The sequence below is a fragment of the Podarcis pityusensis genome (assembly GCF_964106645.2).
Source record: "Podarcis pityusensis genome assembly, chromosome: 6".
NCBI classification, from domain to species: domain Eukaryota; kingdom Metazoa; phylum Chordata; class Lepidosauria; order Squamata; family Lacertidae; genus Podarcis; species Podarcis pityusensis.
The window spans coordinates 3,794,416-3,817,402 of NC_138030.1; the positions used below are offsets into that span (position 1 = coordinate 3,794,416).

The 22,987-nt window shown below is 45.0% G+C and overlaps 1 protein-coding gene across 3 annotated transcripts in view; it reads right to left on the reverse strand.

Annotated features, from left to right (window-relative positions):
- The window catches only part of SNPH (syntaphilin), a 45,251-nt gene that overhangs the window by 16,380 nt on the left and 5,884 nt on the right, over positions 1–22,987 (reverse strand). For all 3 annotated transcript variants that reach the window (XM_081011253.1, XM_081011254.1, XM_081011255.1), the window contains exon 3: positions 622–712. In XM_081011253.1, coding sequence (XP_080867379.1) covers positions 622–671 — 50 coding nt within the window. In that variant the 5' untranslated portion in view covers positions 672–712. The remainder of the gene's footprint in view (positions 1–621; positions 713–22,987) is intronic.

The following is a 22,987-nucleotide window of genomic DNA, read 5'->3' on the forward strand; positions in this document are numbered from 1 at the left end:
TTGCCTTAAAGGCGCAGGAGCAGAGCCTATCGAAGAGCCCGGCAGCCCTGTTCTCAGGAGGTGCCTTCGCAAATGGGAATGGCAGGGACCTCAGATGTATGAAAACACACTAAGGGACAGGAAGAAACGCAGCAAAGGGCAAGCCGCCAGGGCCAACAGACCACCCCCCTGCTGCTGAGGAAGCAGTCGCCCCAAAGACTGCCTTTGGCTACCCAGAACTGAAGTGTGGGATTCCAGGTCCAGTTATTGTGATGGAGCGGTTCACACATGCACAACAGGCGAGGAGGCATGCAAATGTTGTGCCAAGGTGTGGTCAACAGGCATGCAATTTTGGATTACGGCAGCCACAAGAAACAACCTGTCCCTCCTTCCTAGCAGCTCTGCAGTCCCCACAAGGCACTGTGCGGCATTCATAATCCTGTACATTTGCGAAGCACATGGAAGGAGAAGAGGCTCCTTCCATATCTCTGGAGAGCACCCAGGCTCTCTCTTCGCTCTAGGAAAGCAGCATGGGCAAGGCTGGGGGTGGGGGGTGAGAACGGTTCCTTTGCTGTGAACCAGCAGGGATGCTGCCGGAAGTCCCATTCCGCCATGTAGAGAGGAAGGGTTCGTGATATTCACCTCCGGGATCCCGTTGAGGGTCTTCTGCTTCCTGGCAGGGACATAGCCATGGAACCGCAGGTCTTGGCGGTGACGTTGGCTGTCACTCCAGCTGGGGAAAGAGCGAGAGATATAAAAAGGGGGAGGGAAAGGATTTTGGGGTTAGCACAAACATGGGTTATAGCAAGGTGCATTTGGGGATGCCTAGATTTCAAACCATAAAGCTTTTCCTATTTGGTAAGATGCTTTTATTTGCAGAGACTTGTTTCAGGTGCTTGTACAGCCTCTGGTTTAATATTCAATAATTCATTATTTTCAATATTTGGATTTAATATTGCATCAACATTTTTTTAAAAAAATTGTATACCGTCTTTCTATCTTACAATACTCAAGGCGGTTTACAAGCTGAAGAAACAAAAAATGTACATCTTATAACAATCTAATGCAATACAAAAATGTGATAATAATACAAAACTTTAAAACAAGCAATCTACATCAAAAAGTAGCATTCAACAATCATTAGAGTAGTATGAAATAATAACAGCATATAAAAGTTACAGAAATTCACCCTTAACAGTTACAATAAATAATTTCTAAACTATAATCTGTAAAACAACGGCAAGCCACAGTACATGAAATAATAAAATACAAATTGAGAAGCAGAGACTAGAGGGTGGAGCAAGGCAGGAGGAAGGAGGCCTTGCCAGATGGAGTCTCTTTCCTCACAGTTCTTCCTGCAGGCACAGCCTCCTTCAAAGATGGGCTCCTAACTTGTTCCTTGGGTGAGTCCATAAAGGACAAGGTGTGGTGTGAACACAATGGATAACAAGGTCCTTCTAACAATGGGGTATGTATGGCAGGATCAGAACATGACTCCCCCCTTTTATTTAGGGCTGATGGATTTCATCTTCCTGTTCAGGAATGTGAAATATTTCTATGTAGGGATATTTCTATTTTTATGTAGGCCACCCTGGAATCCATATGTGGACGAAAGCACGGTTTATACATCTTAAAAAGGAACAGATTTTTAAAAAATGCTTTCTTTTGTCCCAGCTGGCTGGCCTTCATCCCCACAGCCCCATAAAACTCATCTCCCTCTCTCCAGCCTGGTCCTGTTTTTGGGCCTGAACTAGACTTTGGCTTATAGCAGCTGGTCATCTTTTGGAGAATGACAAATTCCACATACAAAATGGATACACCGAAATCTCCTCCCAGCCCTATTCAGAGAGACAGGGAACAATTGTCACGGCCATTAACAAATCAATGAACAATCAGATGATAATTCTGAATTGCGCTCAGGGATGAGAATGAGCAAGGAGAAGGGGCGAAAGGGAGCAGAGGAAATGGAACCATGTGGCAGGCAAATTGCCCCAGGATGCCTCTGCAGCTTTGCGCCAAGTTTCTACAATTGGCACAGGAGCAAGTACTTCTACATGCAGTGCTGCAGAGTTAACCTGTGGAACTGGCTCCTGCTGGACGCAGTAATGACCATCAACTTAGATAGCTTTAAAAGAGGACTGGGCAAATTCAGGGAGGCTAAGTCTATCAGTGGCTATGCTCTTTCCTACACAGTTAGAGGCAGTGTGCTTCTGAATACCAGGTGCTGGGAATCAGAAGTGGGGAGAAGGCTCTTGTGCTTGGGTCCAGCCCGCAGACTGTCTCAACAGAGTGGTGCATGCTCTGGTTATCTCTCGCTTGGACTACTGCAATGCACTCTATGTGAGGCTACCTTTGAAGGTGACCCGGAAACTACAACTAATCCAGAATGCGGCAGCTAGACTGGTGACTGGGGGTGGTCGCCGAGACCACATACATTGGCTCCCAGTACATTTCCAAGCACAATTCAAAGTGTTGGTGCTGACCTTTAAAGCCCTGAACGGCCTCGGTCCTGTATACCTGAAGGAGCATCTCCAGCCCCATCGTTCTGTCCGGACACTGAGTTCCAGCTCCGAGGGCCTTCTGGCAGTTCCCTCATTGTGAGAAGCAAAGCTACAGGGAACCAGGCAGAGGGCCTTCTCAGTAGTGGCGCCCGCCCTGTGGAACGCCCTCCCACCAGATGTCAAAGAACAACAACTACCAAACTTTTAGAAGACATCTGAAGGCAACCCTGTTTAGGGAAGCTTTTAATGTTTGATGTATTACTGTATTTTAATATTTTGTTGGAAGCCGCCTAGAGTGGCTGGCGAAGCCCAGCCAGATGGGTGGGGTATAAATAATAAATTATTATTATTATTATTATTATTATTATTATTATTATTATTATCATCATTATTATAGGATGCTGGACTAGATGGTCATCTGGCCTGATCCAGGCTGCTCTTCTAATGGTCCACTACTTCTCAAGAGTCAAATGCGGCCCTCCAGATCTCTATCTGGCCCCTGGGATTTTCCTTCGGTCCTGTCTCTTCCACAGGTCACTGGCCCTGCTCCAGGCTTTCATTGAGCACCTTTGCCTGGTTGGAATGTGTCCCTGAACTGTGTTTGTTTATTTATTTGTAGGATATGTTATCCACTCTTCACCATAAGATCCCAGGGCAGGTTAGAACAGCTCCGAGATGCTACAACTGAAGAGCAGATAAAGGTAACGTATAACACAACACCTGAAATACAATTTAGAAGCAGAGAATAAAGGTAATCTCTAAAATATGTAACTCAGCCATCAAAGGATGGGTAAAGAGTTAGGTCGTCAGCATACAGGAATAGCCCTACAACGAGGACATCAGATGCACCTCTTTAGGAAGAGAACCCCACACTTGTGGGGCTGCTGCAGAGAATGTCCTCTTACACGCCACTACCACCTGAACATCTTTGCTGATCTTAACACACAGGATGGTGTTTGTCTTAACATATTGTTGTCTTTTAAGATATTTTGGGCCTTAATCATTTAGGTCCCAAGAACTCTTTTATTCTGTAAACAACCAGTTTTGATTTTACACAAAGACACCACAAATCTTCAGAAGAAACTGTCCTGAGTTTCACAAAGGGGGAGTTAGACAGTGGGTTCCACTAAACTTTGAAATCTGTGTTTTATCCCTTCACTCCCGAGAGGAAGGGAAGTGGGGAGATGCTGGGGGGCGGGAGTCTCCAGCTGTGTGCAACACAGGCTGCCTTTCTGGATAAAAGCTCCCCAATCGATGGAGTCTTCCTCCCCAAGATGCAAAGCTGCAGGGGTTTTTGCTAATGCGCCACGATTAGTCATCACCCGGCTTGCTTGCATGCCGTGAGGGAAGAGACGCAGCCTAAGCAAAGCCTGCTGACTGCAGCACTGAGCCGGGAAAAACCCATCACCCTGGCTGCACCAGAGAGTGGCAAAGGAAAGGAATTTAGGGAGGGCATTTTGGCTAGACAAAAGCTTAGAGGGGCTGGGAAGCAGAAAACAGCAGGGGCTGTGCTTGTGAAACAGTATAGACATAAAACAGGCTGATCCCACAAGCAACCCCAAAGCTTTCGTGCTAGGTGCAGTTACTCAGGAGAAAGCTCCCCTAAACTTGATGGACCCTTCGTCTAAGCAAACATTTATAGGACTAGGCTACAAGAACGTTTTTGCACTTTAGCCTCTCTGGTGGCTCTTGGGAATGGACAAAAGCTGTGCCCTAAAACCTATTGTTAATTCAGACAGCCATTTGCCACGTGAGTCTGATTTTACAAACTAGGATCTCTTTTTGTTTTTACTGATGCTTTTATGAACGTTTTATTGATGTTTTTTATTGACCTTATTGCAACTTTATGGGCTGCATACTGCCACGCTGTATTTTTATGGAAGCATAGTCTATAAATACTTAAATAAATAAATAAAAATACACCGAACCAACATCACTTTTGGAGTTGTCTGAGGACACAGCCAGAAGGCAGCTTTACAAAGCACATTTAAAGGCTTATACACTGGTTTAGGGTACCTGCGAGACCTGCAGCTAAGCATCATTCCACACATACTTGTTCATCACTGTAACATCAAGAAAGTTGTTTGCATGAACAAATTCTTATATACAGAGCCAAACTACAAATCCTCCCTTTTCACTACAGGCTCAGCCCTGATCATACCCCATGGCTGCTATTTAAGGAATTTTTTTTAAAAAAAAAGAATAATGTTAAATGTGGACCTTTATTAGGTTGGCAGGAGCTGGGACAAACCGCTGCCACTTTCAACTCTAAACTCAGGCTTTGTCCTTCTAACTACAGTATCTCTGAGTTGAGAGAGATCCATCTGTTGTCTCACATAGAGCCCCCTTTCCTTTCGTCTCTTAGTGGCACATCACCCAGATGGTCACCTCCACACAAGAAGCTAGCCTGGCTTATATTTTAATTATATTTTAATTGCTGGATTCATGGGTTGGACAGGTATCGCACACATCCTATTTCCTCTCCCCTAAACTCATAACAATATGATTACTGCAGAAAGACCTTGGCATATCACCCAAAGCCAACTTTTTGGGCAGTGTGGTGTAGTGGTTAGGAGCAGTAGTCCCGTAATCTGGGGAACCGGGTTCGCGTCTCCGCTCCTCCACCTGCAGCTGCTGGGTGACCTTGGGCCAGTCACACTTCTTTGAAGTTTCTCAGCCCCCCTCACCTCACAGAGTGTTTGTTGTGGGGGAGGAAGGGAAAGGAGAATGTTAGCCGCTATGAGACTCCTTAAAGGGAGTGAAAGGCGGAATATCAAATCCAAACTCTTCTTCTTCTTGGTGCAATGCTATCCAGAAAGTGGGAGAAGCAACAAGAGGAACAGCCATTTTAGATCTGGTCCTAACCAATGTTGATGACCTGGTTAGTGGGGTAGAAGTGGAAGGATCATTAGGCGCGAGTGATCATGCTCTTCTGAAGTTTACTATACAGCGGAAAGGAGCAGCCAAGCATACTAGGACTCAATTTCTTGACTTTAAGAAAGCTGACTTCATAAAACTTAGGGAAGTGCTGGGTGAGATCCCATGGACAGTAATACTAAAAGGAAAGGGAGTTCATGATGGCTGGGAGTTTGTTAAGAGGGAGATACTAAAAGCACAACGTCAGGCAATACCAATGAGACAGAAACATGGAAGGTGCCTAAAGAAGCCAGGGTGGCTATCTAAAGAACTTTTAACTGAGTTAAGATTAAAAAAGGATGTGTACAAAAAATGGAAAAGGGGGGAAACCACCAAAGAGGAATTCAAACAAATAGCCAGCACGTGTAGACACAAAGTCAGAAAAGCTAAAGCACAGAATGAACTCAGGCTTGCTAGAGAGGTTAAAAGCAACAAAAAAGGCTTTTATGGGTATTTCCGTAGCAAAAGGAAGAACAAAGAAACAGTGGGGTCACTCAGAGGAGAAGATGGTGAAATGCAAACAGGGGACACAGAAAGGGCTGAACTCCTCAATGCCTTCTTTGCCTCAGTCTTCTCCGATAAAGAAAACAATGCCCGACCTGAAGAATTTGGAGCAAATGATTCAGCAGAGGAAACACAGCCCAGAATAACTAAGGAGATAGTACAAGAATACTTGGCTAGTTTAGATGTATTCAAGTCTCCAGGGCCAGATGAACTGCATCCAAGAGTATTAAAAGAACTGGCAGATGTGATCTCAGAACCACTGGCAGTCATCTTTGAGAATTCCTGGAGAACAGGCGAAGTCCCGGCAGACTGGAGGAGGGCAAATGTTGTCCCTATTTTCAAAAAGGGGGAAAGAGAGGACCCAAATAATTACCGCCCAGTCAGTCTGACATCAATACCAGGGAAGATTCTGGAGCAGATCATTAAGCAAACAGTCTGAGCACCTAGAAAGGAATGCTGTGATCACCAATAGTCAGCATGGATTTTTGAAAAATAAGTCATGTCAGACTAACCTGATCTCGTTTTTTGACAGAATTACAAGCCTGGTAGATGAAGGGAACGCAGTGGATGTAGCCTACCTTGATTTCAGCAAGGCATTTGACAAGGTGCCTCATGATATTCTTGTAAAGAAGCTGGTAAAATGTGGTCTTGACTATGCTACCACTCAGTGGATTTGTAACTGGCTGACTGACCGAAGCCAAAGGGTGCTCATCAATGGTTCCTCTTCATCCTGGAGAAGAGTGACTAGTGGGGTGCCACAGGTTTCTGTGTTGGGCCCGGTCTTATTCAACATCTTTATCAACGACTTGGATGATGGACTCAAGGGCATCCTGATCAAATTTGCAGATGACACCAAATTGGGAGGGGTGGCTAACACCCCAGAGGACAGGATCACACTTCAAAACGACCTTGACAGATTAGAGAACTGGGCCAAAACAAACAAGATGAATTTTAACAGGGAGAAATGTAAAGTATTGCACTTGGGCAAAAAAAATGAGAGGCACAAATACAAGATGGGGGACACCTGGCTTGAGAGCAGTACATGTGAAAAGGATCTAGGAGTCTTGGTTGACCACAAACTTGACATGAGCCAACATTGTGACGCGGTAGCTAAAAAAGCCAATGCAATTCTGGGCTGCATCAATAGGAGTATAGCATCTAGATCAAGGGAAGTAATAGTGCCACTGTATTCTGCTCTGGTCAGACCTCACCTGGAGTACTGTGTCCAGTTCTGGGCACCACAGTTCAAGAAGGACACTGACAAACTGGAACGTGTCCAGAGGAGGGCAACCAAAATGGTCAAAGGCCTGGAAACAATGCCTTATGAGGAACAGCTAAGAGAGCTGGGCATGTTTAGCCTGGAGAAGAGGAGGTTAAGGGGTGATATGATAGCCATGTTCAAATATATAAAAGGATGTCACATAGAGGAGGGAGAAAGGTTGTTTTCTGCTGCTCCAGAGAAGCGGACACGGAGCAATGGATCCAAACTACAAGAAAGAAGATTCCACCTAAACATTAGGAAGAACTTCCTGACAGTAAGAGCTGTTCGACAGTGGAATTTGCTGCCAAGGAGTGTGGTGGAGTCTCCTTCTTTGGAGGTCTTTAAGCAGAGGCTTGACAACCATATGTCAGGAGTGCTCTGATGGTGTTTCCTGCTTGGCAGGGGGTTGGACTCGATGGCCCTTGTGGTCTCTTCCAACTCTATGATTCTATGATTCTATGATTCTATCCAAGATACACAGCTGAACCCATTTGGCCATTCTGAAGCAATGAACATATATGTGGGGCATCACCCTGAATTCACTGCTCAGACAAGAGTTCTAGAGGAGTGGGGGAGGCAGAACTCCCCCGCCAACAAAAAATAGTCCTTCCAACCTACTAATTGCTCCTTTTAAAAAGTAGCAAGAAAAGAATAAAGGCTTCTGGAAGAGTTCGGTTCTCCATGGTGACGAATGGTGTGGGAGGATTGGGGAACGAAGCCACAGAAAACTTGGAACATGAAATTGTCATGTCAAGGTTAAAGCAATGACGAAGGAACTGCGCAGAGGAAGAGGGGCAGGGCAGCTCCGACGTAAAAACACCTACATACTTCCCTCTGCAAAGCAAACCGGTATGTTCAAATGCTGAATTCATGGGTGTCTCTTAAGAGCAGACACACTGCAGAATATTCATTTATTCTATTTATTAAGTTTCCATACCACCCTTCATTTGAGGATCACAGGTCAGTTTACAATACGTGAACACAAAAAATACATATCATATTAACAAACAACACCCCGCCCACAGTTTAAAAGGCCATAAATTGTTTAATTAGCCAAAGGCCTGGGAGCAGAGGAATGTTTTTTGCCTAGTGCCTAAAGATATGTAATGAAGGCGGGCCTACTTGGGGGAGAGCATTCCACAAATGGGGAGCCCCCACAGATCACATCACATAGACCTAGGGCTGTACATTTCATAATCTCTTCCTAGGACCATGGAGAGTTCCTGCCCGAGTAATGAGCTACTAACTAGGCCAGGGATTAGCAAACTTTTTCAGCAGGGGGCTGGCCCACTCTCCCTCAGACCTTGTGGGGCGCCCGACTATATTTTTTTTTGGGGGGGGGGAGGGGAGGAATGAACGAATTCCTATGCCCCACAAAGAACCCAGAGATGCGTTTTAAATGAAAGCACACATTCTAGTTGTGTAAAAACACGCTGATTCCTGGACCGTCCGCAGGCCGGATTTAGAAGGCGACTGGGCCGGATCTGGCCCCCGGGCCTTAGTTCGCCTACTCGTGAACTAGGCGGACCAATGGTCTGGCTCAGGTGAAGGCATAAGAGAGAAGAAGAAGAAGAAGAAGAAGAAGAAGAAGAAGAAGAAGAAGAAGAGAAGAAGAGGAGGAGGAGTTTGGATTTGATATCCCACTTTATCACTACCCGAAGGAGTCTCAAAGCGGCTCACAATCTCCTTTCCCTTCCTCCCCCACAACAAATACTCTGTGAGGCGAGTGAGGCTGAGAGACTTCAGAGAAGTGTGACTAGCCCAAGGTCACCCAGCAGCTGCATGTGGAAGAGCAGGGAATTGAACCCGGTTCACCAGAGAGTGAGCTCTGTCCCCTTTCCTTCTCTGTCCTTGCCATTTTTTCTCTGCGCCTGACTGGCTCCTGTGTGTAGCCAGTATGATGCTATCCAGATGTCGCTGAACCTCCATTCCCATGCGCCCCAGATGGCACAGCCAGTGGTCATGGGTGATGGAAGTTGTAGTTCAGCAATGGCTGGAGAGAACCAATTGACTATCCCTGCTCTAAGATGGCAAAGGAAGTGAATCCAGGTCAGGCCATGCAAAACTGGGCTCAGTTCTCAACGGCTCCCATTAAATACTATGGGAGAAGGTTAATTTGGCAGTGATTTGGGACACAGTTGTGGGTATGTATGTATGTGAGAATCGTTTCTGGCCTCCAGACCCTGAGGCTAGAGGTCTGCAACATACAGGCTTTCCTCTGCCACTTGCCTGATAATAAGAATTTAAGAAGTTCAAAAGCCCTTCTCTGTTCCAGCATTTTGAGCCTGCACTGATCTACCAGACGCAAACGTATCACTAATTCTGCCTAGGGAAATAAAAATGGACAAATGTGGGAGTGAGGAAAAGGGGTGGAGAGAATAAACTGCTAATGACACTCCAAGCATTTTGACTGCTATGAAAGGCAGGGGAATTATAAGAGATCTCTGGCAGAGCAGTGAGTGACTCAGCAGTGTGAAGCCATCAACACTGCAGCTGCAAGGAAGGAGGGAAAAAGTAATTTCAGGATTTGCAGAACTGAAGGCACAGAGGATGACAGTGTTGGCTGACTGTTATTTATTACCACAACCGCCAATCTAGAAAAGCCACTGAAAAACTTTATCACAATCCTGTGCCTAAAAATCAACACACACTTTACATATTTTGCATAACTTATTTTCCTTCTCTATTATGCAGAAGGGCATTTAAGAGGCAGCTGCTGGCCAGTGGATTCCCTGTTCAGACTTCCTCTGCTCCTCAGCACAACTTTTGTGATATCACAAGGCACCGTGAGCGCATTTTCAAATCTGCTTTCCAGACTTAAGGACCAGAAACGTGTCAAAAATAGAAATTAAAAAATGTTAAGATTTTGCACTAAGTTGCAATGCCACACTTTGATGGCAACCCTGAGAATATGCTGCTATGCTAGTGGCATGAATGCACGATTACAGAAGACCACATGGGAATGACACTGGTTTCAAATCCGGGTACTTTAAGATCTTCCCAATGCATAGAGGATGCAATTCACAGATTCTGCTGAATCCTTTTAATTTCAGATTTCTGGAAAGTTAGGAAGCCCCACTATTCCTTAGATTACAATCAAATAATTCAGTATGTATTTTTGGAAGCCCTGGGTTCATCTCTCACTTCAAAAGTACAGGGGATTCCTGGCATGTCACTGAGCTGGTTCAGACATAACATTTTCCAAACATGAGAAGCTTCTTAGCAAAAATTCAATGAGCAAATGCAAGAATCTTTCCATAAGTCGTTTGCTCAGCACAACCACCCGAGCTGCAGATTTGGTGCACAAGCACATCCTTGATCTCCTTCCCTGACCCCCAGCACACCCCCCCCCCCAGCTTCCTAGCACTACACAGAACTGTGATGAGGCATCCCTGATTGTTTCAACCCATGCAAAGAGTTGTCATGGCAACAGGGGCAGGGCTTAGGAGATCACTGGATGCTGCCGTGGACAGGACAAAAACCCAAACTCCAGCCGCCATGCTCCTCAGCTGATGCTCAGCTTTGGGTTCAACAATGAATAATTATCTGCCACAGCGAGTGCTGGCTGGGCTATGGGCAGACAGGAAGCATTTATTCACAACCCATCACATTTAAGAAACACCCAACATTGCGGTATGCTCAGACTGCAACCTTAGGGCAATGAAGTGTTTATCTATTTATAGGACAGTGAAAATAAGGAATGGGGGAAGGGTAGCAAGGAATTCTATTATTTAAGAAACAGTTTAAAACCAAGTGACAATTTACAGCGGGACTGGCATTGGGCCATCAAGGTGTCTAAAGAGGCATGCTTGCATTAAGCACAAGTTACAGAATGCATATGGGACGCGGGTGGCGCTGTGGGTTAAACCACAGAGCCTAGGACTTGTTGATCAGAAGGTCGGCGGTTCGAATCCCCGCGACGGAGTGAGCTCCCGTTGCTTGGTCCCTGCTCCTGCCAACCTAGCAGTTCGAAAGCACGTCAAAGTGCAAGTAGATAAATAGGTACCGCTCCAGTGGGAAGGTAAACGGCATTTCTGTGCACTGCTCTGGTTTGCCAGAAGCGGCTTAGTCATGCTGGCCACATGATCCGGAAGCTGTACGCCGGCTCCCTCGGCCAATAAAGCGAGATGAGCGCCGCAACCCCAGAGTTGTCCACGACTGGATCTAACGGTCAGGGGTCCCTTTACAGAATGCATGCCTGCTCCTACTGCCAGTGCCTGAAAAATATTATGTGTTATGGTCCACAGTGAGTGATGTGGCACATGTTAACAGCTGAATGTCAATTTTCAGCAGAAGCATTTCAGTTTGAAAGCTGCTGCTTCTACTTTGTGTGTCCAAAAGGTTGTGTCCAAAGTAACATTAAATGACTCATTTCATCAGTGCAAGGATTTCTTTTTGCGCCATGAAACTACCCCCTCTCCTCCCCCCCCCCCCCGTGCATCCCCTACATCTGTTCTAAGAGTTCAATGAATCCTCTGGAACATGGGGGGCGGAGGAGAGATGGGAGGAAGCCCCATTGTGCAAGCAAAAATCCTTATGCTGATGGGATGTGTTAGCTGAATAAAGTCAGGAGTGGGTGACGGCCAATGAAGTGGCAGGAGGGGTTGGGGGATTAACTTGTCACACGCATGCCCTTTCCCCCTTGCAGTCCCCCACCGTTTCCCCCCCACCCTTCGGACACCAGTTTCATTGTACTAAATGCTTTCTCAGCAGTGAAATTCCCGTGCAAAATGACACAGGGCTGGACTAAAACAGTCAATTGAGCAGAAACCTGATATTTCAATTAATCAGTTTCACATTGAAGTCTTATCAGATGTTTTTGTGGATGCTCTGAAAAAGATATCTTTTTGTAACCATGGTGCTACAGGAAGAAAACGCCAGCTATCACTATGGGACGAGTGTTCCTTTTAAGTTGATTTTATAACAAAGAGACTTGTGGCACCCTAAAAACTAACAATTTTTATTGTGGCAGCAGCTTTCATGGAATACAACCAACTTCTTCAGCTGTATGGAGATAGTTCTAGCCCACGGAAGCTCAGGTCACAATAGCATAGTCAGCCACAGGACTCTTTCTTTTCTCTGCAACGTATTAACGTGGCTACCCCAATGGAAACTGTATGTTATAAAGGGACAAAAAAGTATGTTCAACCCCCCAGAAAATGGCCAGCTGTTTCCAGCTCAGATGAAAGCTGAAAACAGCAGGAAATGTATTTCAACCATGCCTCAAAGCATTTTTGTACTAGCTTGCAAATAAAAACATAAATGCAACATAATAAAAACTACATATCTGAGCATGAAGGTGGACTATGTGAGGCAGTTCCAAGGAAAGGAAGGCGGCAGAAAGAGAGGAAAGGGGGCAGGAGACTTATGGACAGTGAAAGGTGGTGGAGTTAGAGAAAGGATGTTTCTGGAGACAGTGGTACCTCGGGTTACATACACTTCAGGTTACATACACTTCAGGTTACAGACTCTGCTAACCCAGAAATAGTGCTTCAGGTTAAGAACTTTGCTTTAGGATAAGAACAGAAATCTTGCTCTGGCGGCACAGCAGCAGCAGGAGGCCCCATTAGCTAAAGTGGTGCTTCAGGTTAAGAACAGTTTCAGGTTAAGAACAGACCTCCGGAACGAATTAAGTACTTAACCCGAGGTACCACTGTATAGGGACTGGTAATGTCAGTGTATTACTATTAGTATATAAAGTCCTTTGTGGAAAGGACTTTGGTGCACAAGGGCCAACATTGATGCCAAAATCCAGCATCGCCTGAGCTCTGCGAGTGCAGCTTTCTCCCAAATGAAGCACAGAGTGTTTGAGGACTGCAACATTTGCAGGGAAACCAAAATGCTTGTTTACAAAGCTATTGTACTACCAACCTTACTATATCCTTCTGAAAAATGGACCACTTATAAACGCCATCTCCAACTCCTTGAAAGATTCCATCAACGGTGTCTCCAAATTTTTTTACACATCACTTGGGAAGACAGGCAAACTAATGCCAGAGTACTGGAAGAAGCAAAGATCACCAGTGTTGAAGCAACGATTCTTCAACGTCAACTTCGTTGGACTGGTCATGTTGTGCAGATGCCTGATGATCGTCTTCCAAAGCAACTACTCTATTCCGAACTTAAAAATGGAAAGCGTAATGCTGGTGGTCAACAAAAGAGGTTGAAAGACTGTCTCAAGGCAAATCTAAAAAAATGTAGTATAAGCACTGACAACTGGGAAACACTGGCCTGCGAGCGCTCCAGTTGGAGAACAGCCTTTACCAAAGGTGTCATGGCCTTTGAAGACACTTGAACTCAGGACACAAGGGAGAAACGTGCTAAGAGGAAGGCATGCTTGGCAAATCCACACCGTGATCAACTCCCACCTGGAAACCAATGTCCCCACTGTGGAAGGATGTGTGGATCCAGAATTGGCCTCCACAGTCACTTACGGACTCATTGTTAAAACCGTGTTTATGGAAGACAATCTTACTTGGCTACGAATGATCACCAAAGAAGAAGAAGAAGATAAAGTCATCATCATCATCATCATCAGCAGCAGCAGTAGCAGCAGCAGGGAACCAGTTTAGCTGACCATTAGGTCCAGTCGTGGCCGACTCTGGGGTTGAGGCGCTCATCTCGCTTTACTGGCCGAGGAAGCCGGCATACAGCTTCCGGGTCATGTGGCCAGCATGACGAAGCTGCTTCTGGAGAACCAGAGCAGCGCACGGAAACGCCGTTTACCTTCCCACCGGAGTGGTACCTATTTATCTACTTGCACTTTTGACGTGCTTTCGAACTGCTAGGTTGGCAGAAGCTGGGACCGAGCAATGGGAGCTCACCCCGTCGCAGGGATTCTTGGACTTATCTGCATGCTAAACAACCAATTCATCCCAAGCAAAAGAAGCAGACGAAGAGTGTCGTGCTTAGCAGCCCTAGAAAGTGTGCTTAAGTGACATTTACATTAATGGAAGCAAGATCTTTATTTTAATTGCTGACACTGCAGCCTTATTCACACTTGCTTGGGACCAAGTATGACTGAACTCAGCAGTTCAACTTGTTAGTCAATCGTTACCCAGAAGGTCTTCAAGTGACTGGCAATGTATTTAGAGCGTAAATGAAAACACAGTATAATATAAACACATTTACATAAAATCTTTCAAATGAAAATGCATGTAATACTAAAAAATACACACAAAACCCTGCTTTTCCCCATCATCATGGGAAGCCGTAGACAGTTCTGGCAGCACATTAACAGCAGACAACACCATCATAGTCCATCAAAGGCTTGTAATAAGAGGTAAGCTTTTTCTTGACACTGAAAAAATGTCAGTGAACGTCACTGGCAGCCTTCCCTAGGGAGGACGTTCTACAAGTGAGGCGCTACAACTGAAAAGGCCCTCTCCTTTCTCACCCTCAGAGCCTATATCAAGAGAGTAAGCAAGCAAAGATTTTAACTGTAGGTCAGGCAAATGCGGGTGGCACTGTGGGTTAAACCACAGAGCCTAGGACTTGCCGATCAGAAGGTTGGCGGATCGAATCCCTGCGACGGGGTGAGCTCCTGTTGCTTGGTCCCTGCTCCTGCCCACCTAGCAGTTCAAAAGCACGTCAAAGTGCAAGTAGATAAATAGGTACCGCTCCGGGGGGAAGGTAAACGGTGTTTCCGTGCGCTGCTCTGGTTTGCCAGAAGCGGCTTAGTCATGCTGGCTACATGACCCGGAAGCTGTACGCTGGCTCCCTCGGCCAATAAAGCGAGATGAGCGCCTCAACCCCAGAGTCGGTCGCGACTGGGCCTAATAGTCAGGGGTCCCTTTGCCTTACAGGCAAATGCTGTTGTACTGAAGTTTGCTTTATTGCCTTTGGCTTGCTACGTACTTGTCTTAGACATTTCTACCTACTCTCCCCTCCCTTTTCCCATGAAGCAAAGCTTAGATGTGTTGAACTGGCAGTTCTGTATCAATTACCTTAATAAATTCAAGGATTCCAACTAGTGGGTTTTGACACAAGGCCAATGCCTACATTTTATTAAACTGACCAAAAGCCACATCACACCATTAATAAGCATATTCAGCATGAAATGCTTAGGAGTATGCAGTGGACTCAGACAAATCCTGAATCCAGAGGTGACAGGAGACACCTTGGAGTGATTTGGATTGGTCAGAGGCAAAAGAGGATCTCTGTGATGCAGAATTGCTTTAGCCAGAAAGCAAATCACTTCATTCTTTCCACTGCAAAAGCAATTTTAAAGGTGGCTAACACAAAAGCCCCTGGACATGTTTGTCTGCAGTTTGCTTGCCCATGGACACCCTTGTTGTATCTCAGTTTCTCAGACCAGCTGCCCAGAAACCACACGAGGAGATTAAGTGATTGCCACTATAAAATGGGAACCGCTTCCATTGTGAGAAATCCACTCTGGCTATCCTTCTGAAATTTGGCATGATTCATGCCTTCAGAAGGGATGACGTCACCTGAAAATTTCATCCAATTCCACCCCCAAATAAAAATAAAGAGAGAGGTTCCCTTTTTGGGGGAGAAAGCATTTTAGAGGTGGCTGGCACAAAAGCCTGCAGACCTTTATGCCTGTAATTTAACAGACTTTATCCTCTTTGTGGGGTTACTATGCATGCCAATTGTATTTACTTCTGTTCAAAGGGGGCAATGCCACAAAACAGAGCTGGAACCCTGAGCTGCCTACAACTGGGCAGTCTACAACTCGGTCTGATATAAATTGAGCTAGTGGCTAGTATGGAAGGGTCTGGAAGTGAGAGCTGGACCATAAAGAAGGCTGATCGCTGAAGAATTGATGCTTTTGAATACTGGTGCTGGAGGAGACTCTTGAGAGTCCCATGGACTGCAAGAAGATCAAACCTATCCATTCTTAAGGAAATCAGCCCTGAGTGCTCACTGGAAGGACAGATCCTGAAGCTGAGGCTCCAAGACTTTGGCCACCTCATGAGAAGAGAAGACTCCCTGGAAAAGACCCTGATGTTGGGAAAGATGGAGTGCGCAAGGAGAAGGGGACGACAGAGGACGAGATGGTTGGACAGTGTTCCCGAAGCTACCAGCATGAGTTTGACCAAACTGTGGGAGGCAGTGGAAGACAGGAGTGCCTGGCGTGCTCTGGTCCATTGGGTCATGAAGAGTTGGACACGACTAAACGACTCAACAACAACAAAGTGGCTAGTCTGAGTCTGAACAGAATCATGCAGTTGGTGTGCACCGCTACAAAATATCATATATCTGTGTCGTATATCAATTCATGGTGTACTTTGCAATATTAAAACAAAAGGGAGCTGAGAGAGGTGGAACAGAAAGAGAGCGTAGCATGGTTTGGTAGACAGAATGCAGAAGACACCTTGGGAATCAGAGTTCAGCCTCTGTTTCAGTCATGATGAGAATTTGCAGGAAGTTATGCAATTTCTGGCAATGTACCGCTTCCAGGCCTGGGGATGCTGGGGGTATTGGAATTTTACCTTCCTCCCAATGATGACTACAAGGAGTACTGAAGTTCTCACCCTGGGCCAGCAGGGGGATACTGTAGATAGTTTTCACTCAGGTCCACATATGCAAATAAGGAATTGAAAGTGACGTTCAGTGATTGGACAGTTACAGAAAGTTGTTACTGTTGCTTTGTAGTTGAGCTCTATATAAGCAGGTTTGCTGAACCCTTCAGTTCTGTTCTGGCCTGCGAATAAACAAGAGCTGTTTGAAGAATCGCTGTGTCGTCTGATAAGTTCACCCACAACTTAACAAGGAGAGATAGCTGTGTGCATGCGCATGGCTGCAGACCCTTCCTTGTCTTCAGAAGCAGGGTGGGTGGCTAAAGACAGAGGGGTCACATGCTGAAGGTCCAAAGTTCAGTCCCTTGCATTCTGCCTGGGAGCCTTTGGGGAAATTGCTTGCCAGGTTCTCTTAATACATACATTTGAAGTAGAATGGTCCAGCCTTTGGTGAACTTGTCTGACTGGCCTGAGTTCCAGTTCCAGACTAAGTCCCGCTTTACACAAGAGGGATTTTAGATACTGTGAAGTGGCCAACACACTCACCGGCATTTTTGAAAACGAATATATTTCAGAATGAGACCGTAATCCATGCCTTGAAGCAGAAGACAGCTCACAATGGACCATGGGGAAATCTAAACACACAGGCTTTAATTCTCAGGAGATTGCATTAAATGAGAAAGAGGGGGAAATTGTGGATGGGAGCTAATAGGAAATTCTGACCAAAGGGCATCCATTGAAGATTTCTCTGCAGCAAAAGTTAATTGCGCAGAACACAGCTGAGACACTGCTCCCAAGCTACACCTGGCAGAATTCTCCATTCCATGCAATCCTTAAAGGTATAGAAGCTCTTTGGAGTCTGATGTTTGCAACATCACATATTGCAGGCATCTATGGCTTCATCCCTGATTTGTCAAGATATTAACTTCATATTGTTTCTAACATTGCCCTTTCCCAGTCCAAAGACTCAGCTTAAGAGTTCAGACACCATGTGAGAGACTTCTGGGAAAAGATTTATAATGAATTAAAAAAAATGATGAAATATACATTTATTAAGAAACCAGAGGCCTTTCTCCTTGGAATAATAGGTTCTGAATTACCCAAGCAAGATGTAAAGTTATTTTTGTATGCCACAACTGCTGCTCGAATTCTTATAGCCAAGAAATGGAAAACACAAGAACTACCAACTGAGGAAGAATGGCAGGTGAAAATGATGGACTATATGGAGTTGGCTGACCTTACTGGAAGAATCTGCGACCAGAAAGAAGAGGAATATCAAGAAGAGTGGAAGAAATTTAAAGACTATTTGAATAAATACCGCAACATTAAAAATTAGAAATTACTTGAAAGTACTAAATAGGCCTAGGATGAAATTAATAGTTAAATAATTGAGATTTAGAACCTTAAGAAAAGTTAAGAAATTTTATTTTAATTTGAATACTGTGTTTTAATAATGATATTAGAAAACTGCTACATTTAAATACAAGGAAATTCAGATGGGAGGCTCAGAGGAAGTCCAAAACATGTTTATGATGTTAGAAGTTTAAATAACCAATTAATTTGTATTGTCTAGGTGTTTGTTGACATGTATTTTTTCTTTCTTTCTTTTTCTTTTTTCTTTTTCCTATTTTCTTTTTGGTTTATATTTGTGACTTTGTTTCTTTCTTTTTTGTCGTAGTATGTGTTATATTTCTATGAAACTTAATAAAAACTATTTTTTTTAAAAAAGAGTTCAGACACCATGGCAGAATGGACCGGTATATGATAAGTTGTGGGTGAACATATCAGACGACACAGCGATTCTTCAAACAGCTCTTGTTTATTCACAGGCCAGAACAGAACTGAACTGAAGGGTTCAGTCAGCCTGCTTATATAGAGGCTCCAGTACAACACAACAGTAACCACTTTCTGTAACTATCCAATCACTGAACGTCACTTTCGATCCCTTATTTATAACTATCTACAGTATCCCCCTGCTGGCCCAGGGTGAGAACTTCAGTACATAACAGTATAACTGCAATGCCTTCCCACCTGTCTCTCAGCAGTTTCTTAGCTCTCCTTTCTCTCTCGCACATTCTCATATGCAGGATTATGACTGCATTCTGCAGCAGTGGGGCTGTAGGGAGGGGAGATGCAGGCACAGAATGAATAGTGCCCTTACAGACTTTGGGCTAAGACTTAAAGTAACATGCAGAGTCTCCAGTTGGAGACGACTTGGTTGCTTGGTTTGGCTAAGGCACACTGAGACGATTGCACAAAAAAACACTGCCAGGTTCAAAATCTGAGAGGTGTATATTTTTTTGGGGGGGGGGGGGGAGAATAATCAGAGGTGCAGAGATCAAGCAGTTATATGATCTGAATGTTGGCCACTCACGGCCAAAAATAAGGCAAAAGAGGGAAAAGATTGGCATTTCCTAACGAGTATGTCTAGACGCACGTTTTAAAACAATTACTATTGTTTAAACAGAAATGCATCTGTTTAAATATCTCTAGGTAGACTGACAAGGTGACCTGTATGCCTGCTCAGTCTCCTCTCCAGGTGCTGATAACTGTGGGTGGGCAACTTCAAGCTCCCCTCTCCCCAGTCTTATAGTTATTTATCTTCCAGTTGGATGTTGCCATCATCCTGGAATCTTCTGATAAAGGGCGGTATATAAAATGAAAGAATGAAAGAATGAAAGAATGAAAGAATGAAAGAATGAAAGAATGAAAGAATGAAAGAATGAAAGAATGAAAGAATGAAAGAAAGAAGAAGAAGAAGAAGAAGAAGAAGAAGAAGACGACAACAGCCCTTTCAAAAGAAGTGTGCCCTCTGTAAAGTAGGACATATGATCACCCTACCAAACATCTTATTTCTTCTCCCATCTGCATCAAAACACTTAGGATCACATTTCACAGAAAAGGTTTGAAATATACTCGGAGGTCAGAGTGGATTGCATGCTCTTTATTCAGCTCCTAGTGGTGAGGAGGAATGGAAGTTCTCCCGGAACGTCTGCGTTATATACATTATTTACACAATGGGCCCCACATGATTGGCTAATTCCGGGATTCTCCTGTAGGCCAATCAGGTTGCGGATTCACTTCCACCTGGAGCTGGATTGGGTGGCTCCTGTGGAGCAATCGGACTGCTGCATTCTGGGTCCTATTGTTCTAGGACCAATCAGACTGCTGCATTCTGAATCCTATTGTTCTAGGACCAATCAGACTGCTGCATTTTGGATCCTATTCAACTCAGTACATAACAGGTTAAAAAAATCCGTTCAGATATTCTGACCAGCGAATCCAAATAGTAAAATACATAATAAGGTTGTTTAAAAGTTGATATTCCTTCCATATGGGAAACACAGCTGTAGCTGAAGACACATTTATTAATAGCAGAATCTTTGTTTCTAAATCAAGTCAGTATTTGGGGAACAAGGATGGTTTGAAACAGAGGAGGATGAACGAGCAGGGAAGTGTAGGCTAGGGCACACCGACATTGCAGCCAAGGGCAGCGTGGGAGAATCTTTGCGGATGCATCCAGAATCACGTGGATCCAGAGGAACTGCTGCTGCACCGTTAATTTGGGAGCAGATGCTCCCATTGCAGGCCTGTCTGGCTTGATGAGGCGTGAGTCAGGGAGCAGTGGAGCTCTCCCTGGCAGAAGGAACCTGCAGGGAGTTAAGCAATGAGTAGCAATTCCCAGCTTCCAGGCCTGGGGGTGGCGACTGTATCTGAGCCGGGTTCTTCCCTCACCAGAACAGTGATGATGACGACAACAAAGAGGAGCAGCTTAGCGTGTTTATGGGTGCAGGACCCTTCTTGCCTGAAACCCAATTAAAGGCAGGAATAAGCAGATAACCAGGGAAGGGCTGCACGCTGCAGGTCCCAGACTCAATCCTCAAATGTCCAAGGCCCTGGAAACGTTGTCGCTTTTACTGGTGGAATGGGCTGGTGTGGAATACAAGCAGAACCTCTTGTTCGACATTGTTCTCTAAGGTTCAAGCAGCAGGATAATATTAAGGCAGTTCCAGCAAAAGCAAACTGATGGATTATATATGAATGAAGACAGTGTAAAACCTGATGGATTAATGCCTCTGAAAGAAGACATAAAGGCAGGACATTTTGCTTGTACAGTGGTATCTTGGGTTACAGATGTTTCAGGTTACAGACTTTGCTAACCCAGAAATAGTAACTCGGGTTAGGAACTTTGCTTCAGGGTGAGAACAGAAATCGCACGGCGGCGGCGGGAGGCCCCATTAGCTAAAGTGATGCCTCAGGTTAAGAACAGTTTCAGGTTAAGAACGGACCTCCGGAATGAATTAAGTTCTTAACCCGAGGTACCACTGTACTGCTGCCACAATTTTCACAAGAAAGAAGACTGTAGTGAATTTGTCCTTTATAAACATAATAGCAGTTTCGTGCCCAGCACTGCTAGGGAATGCTAAGAAATAAACAAAACAAAACAAAAATCAGTGCAGTTTTGAAATCAGTGATTAAAGTACAGTTTTGGAAGGTTCATTCCCCTTTCGGCACGGTTTCAACTATGGAAAGGCAGCATACAGATAAAATGATGTGGATGACCTTGATTCAAAATGGCAGCCAACAGTATCCAAAGACAGATGTTCCTTAATCTCAGGAACAATCAAGCAAATTTGGTTATATCTTAAGAGGTGCCCAGAAAGTGGTGGTGAGGGATGAGTGTTCAGACCCATGGGCTCTCACTTGTGGGGTGCCTCAGGGCTCCGTCCTCTCCCCCATGCTTTTTAACATCAATATGAAGCCGCTGGGAAAAATCATCAGTGGGGTTGGGCTGGGTGTTACACAGCACTACATCTCTTTTACATCAGAACCAGTGAAGGTGGTGAATGTTCTGTGCGAGGACAGTTGGAGGATGGATGGCAGCTAATGGATTGAAGTTGAATTCCGACGAGACAGAAATACTGTTTCTAGGGGACAGGGGGCGGGCAGGTGTGGGGGACTCCCTGGTTCTCAATGGGGTAAATATGAAGGAGCAGGTAAACAGCTTGGGAGTCATTGTGGACTCACAGCTGTCCATGGAGGCACAGGTAATTCTGTGTCCAGGGCAGCTGTCTACCAGCTCCATTTAGTACGCTAGCTGAGACTCTACCTGCCTGCACACTGTCTCGCTAGGGTGATGATACATGCTCTGGTTATCTCCCGCTTGGACTACTGCAATGTGCTCTACATGGGGCTACCTTTGAAGGTGACTTGGAAACTACAATTACTCCAGAATGCGATGGCTAGACTGGTGACTGGGAGCAGTTGCTGAGACCATATCACACCGGTCCTGAAAGATCTTCATTGGCTCCCATTACATTTCTGAGCAGAATTCAAAGTGTTAGTGCTGACCTTTAAAGCCTTAAATGGCCTTGGCCCAGTCCACCTGAAGGAGCTCCATCCTGGACTCTTCAGCCCGGACTCTGAGGTCCAGCACCGAGGGCCTTCTGGTGGTTCCCTCACCATGAGGTTACAGGGAAGCAGGCAGAGGGCCTTCTTGGTGGTGGCGCCTGCCCTGTGGAACACCCTCCCATCAGATGTCAAGAAGATAAAGAACAACACAACTTTTAGAAGACATCTTAAGGAAGCCCTGTTTAGGGAAGTTGTTTAATGTTTGTTTCTGTTTTTAATATGCCCAGAGCGGCTGCGGCAACCCAGTCAGATGGGATGGGTATAAGTAAATAATAATATGATTAAATGCATAGTAAACAAACAAAATAGTAGATACTGCACTAAAGAGAGTCCCGAGCCAAGCAAAACCAAACTTTTAGAGCTTTACGCAGGCCTTGTTCACATGTGAGTCTCAGACTCTCACACTCCCTGCTCCCTTCTTCTCTTCTAGAGAACCCAGGAGTCAAGTTTGGAGGCTTTTGCTTCATTTTTAGACTTAAAACAACCCCAAACACCTCAGAGTCTGGTCCCCCTGCTTCCCCTAGTGCAAAAAATCCACTAGAAAATGACTTTTGTAGTTTGAAAAGTGCTGTGGTAATGCACTTGTGGGAGGGATGAATGAATGACTAAAGGGAAGATGTGTAAACATCCTGCAAGCGAATCAGAATGATTGCTAATTGTCACATAACTGGCCCATAAACAGATCAGAATGAATGCTCAATAAAGGCTAGAGATAATATTACCATGTACAAGCAAAACAGGATGAATGCTCAATTAAATAGGTTGTCTGGAGGGGCCCTAAATGTCTCATCAATCAGAGGTCTTGAAACCAAGTCGTAGGAGGATCAGTTGAAAGAACTAAGTACATTTAGCCTGACAAAGAGTTAATGGGGGCGGAGGAGATAGTGATCTTCACATATATATGAAGGGCGGGCATGCAAAAGATGGGATAA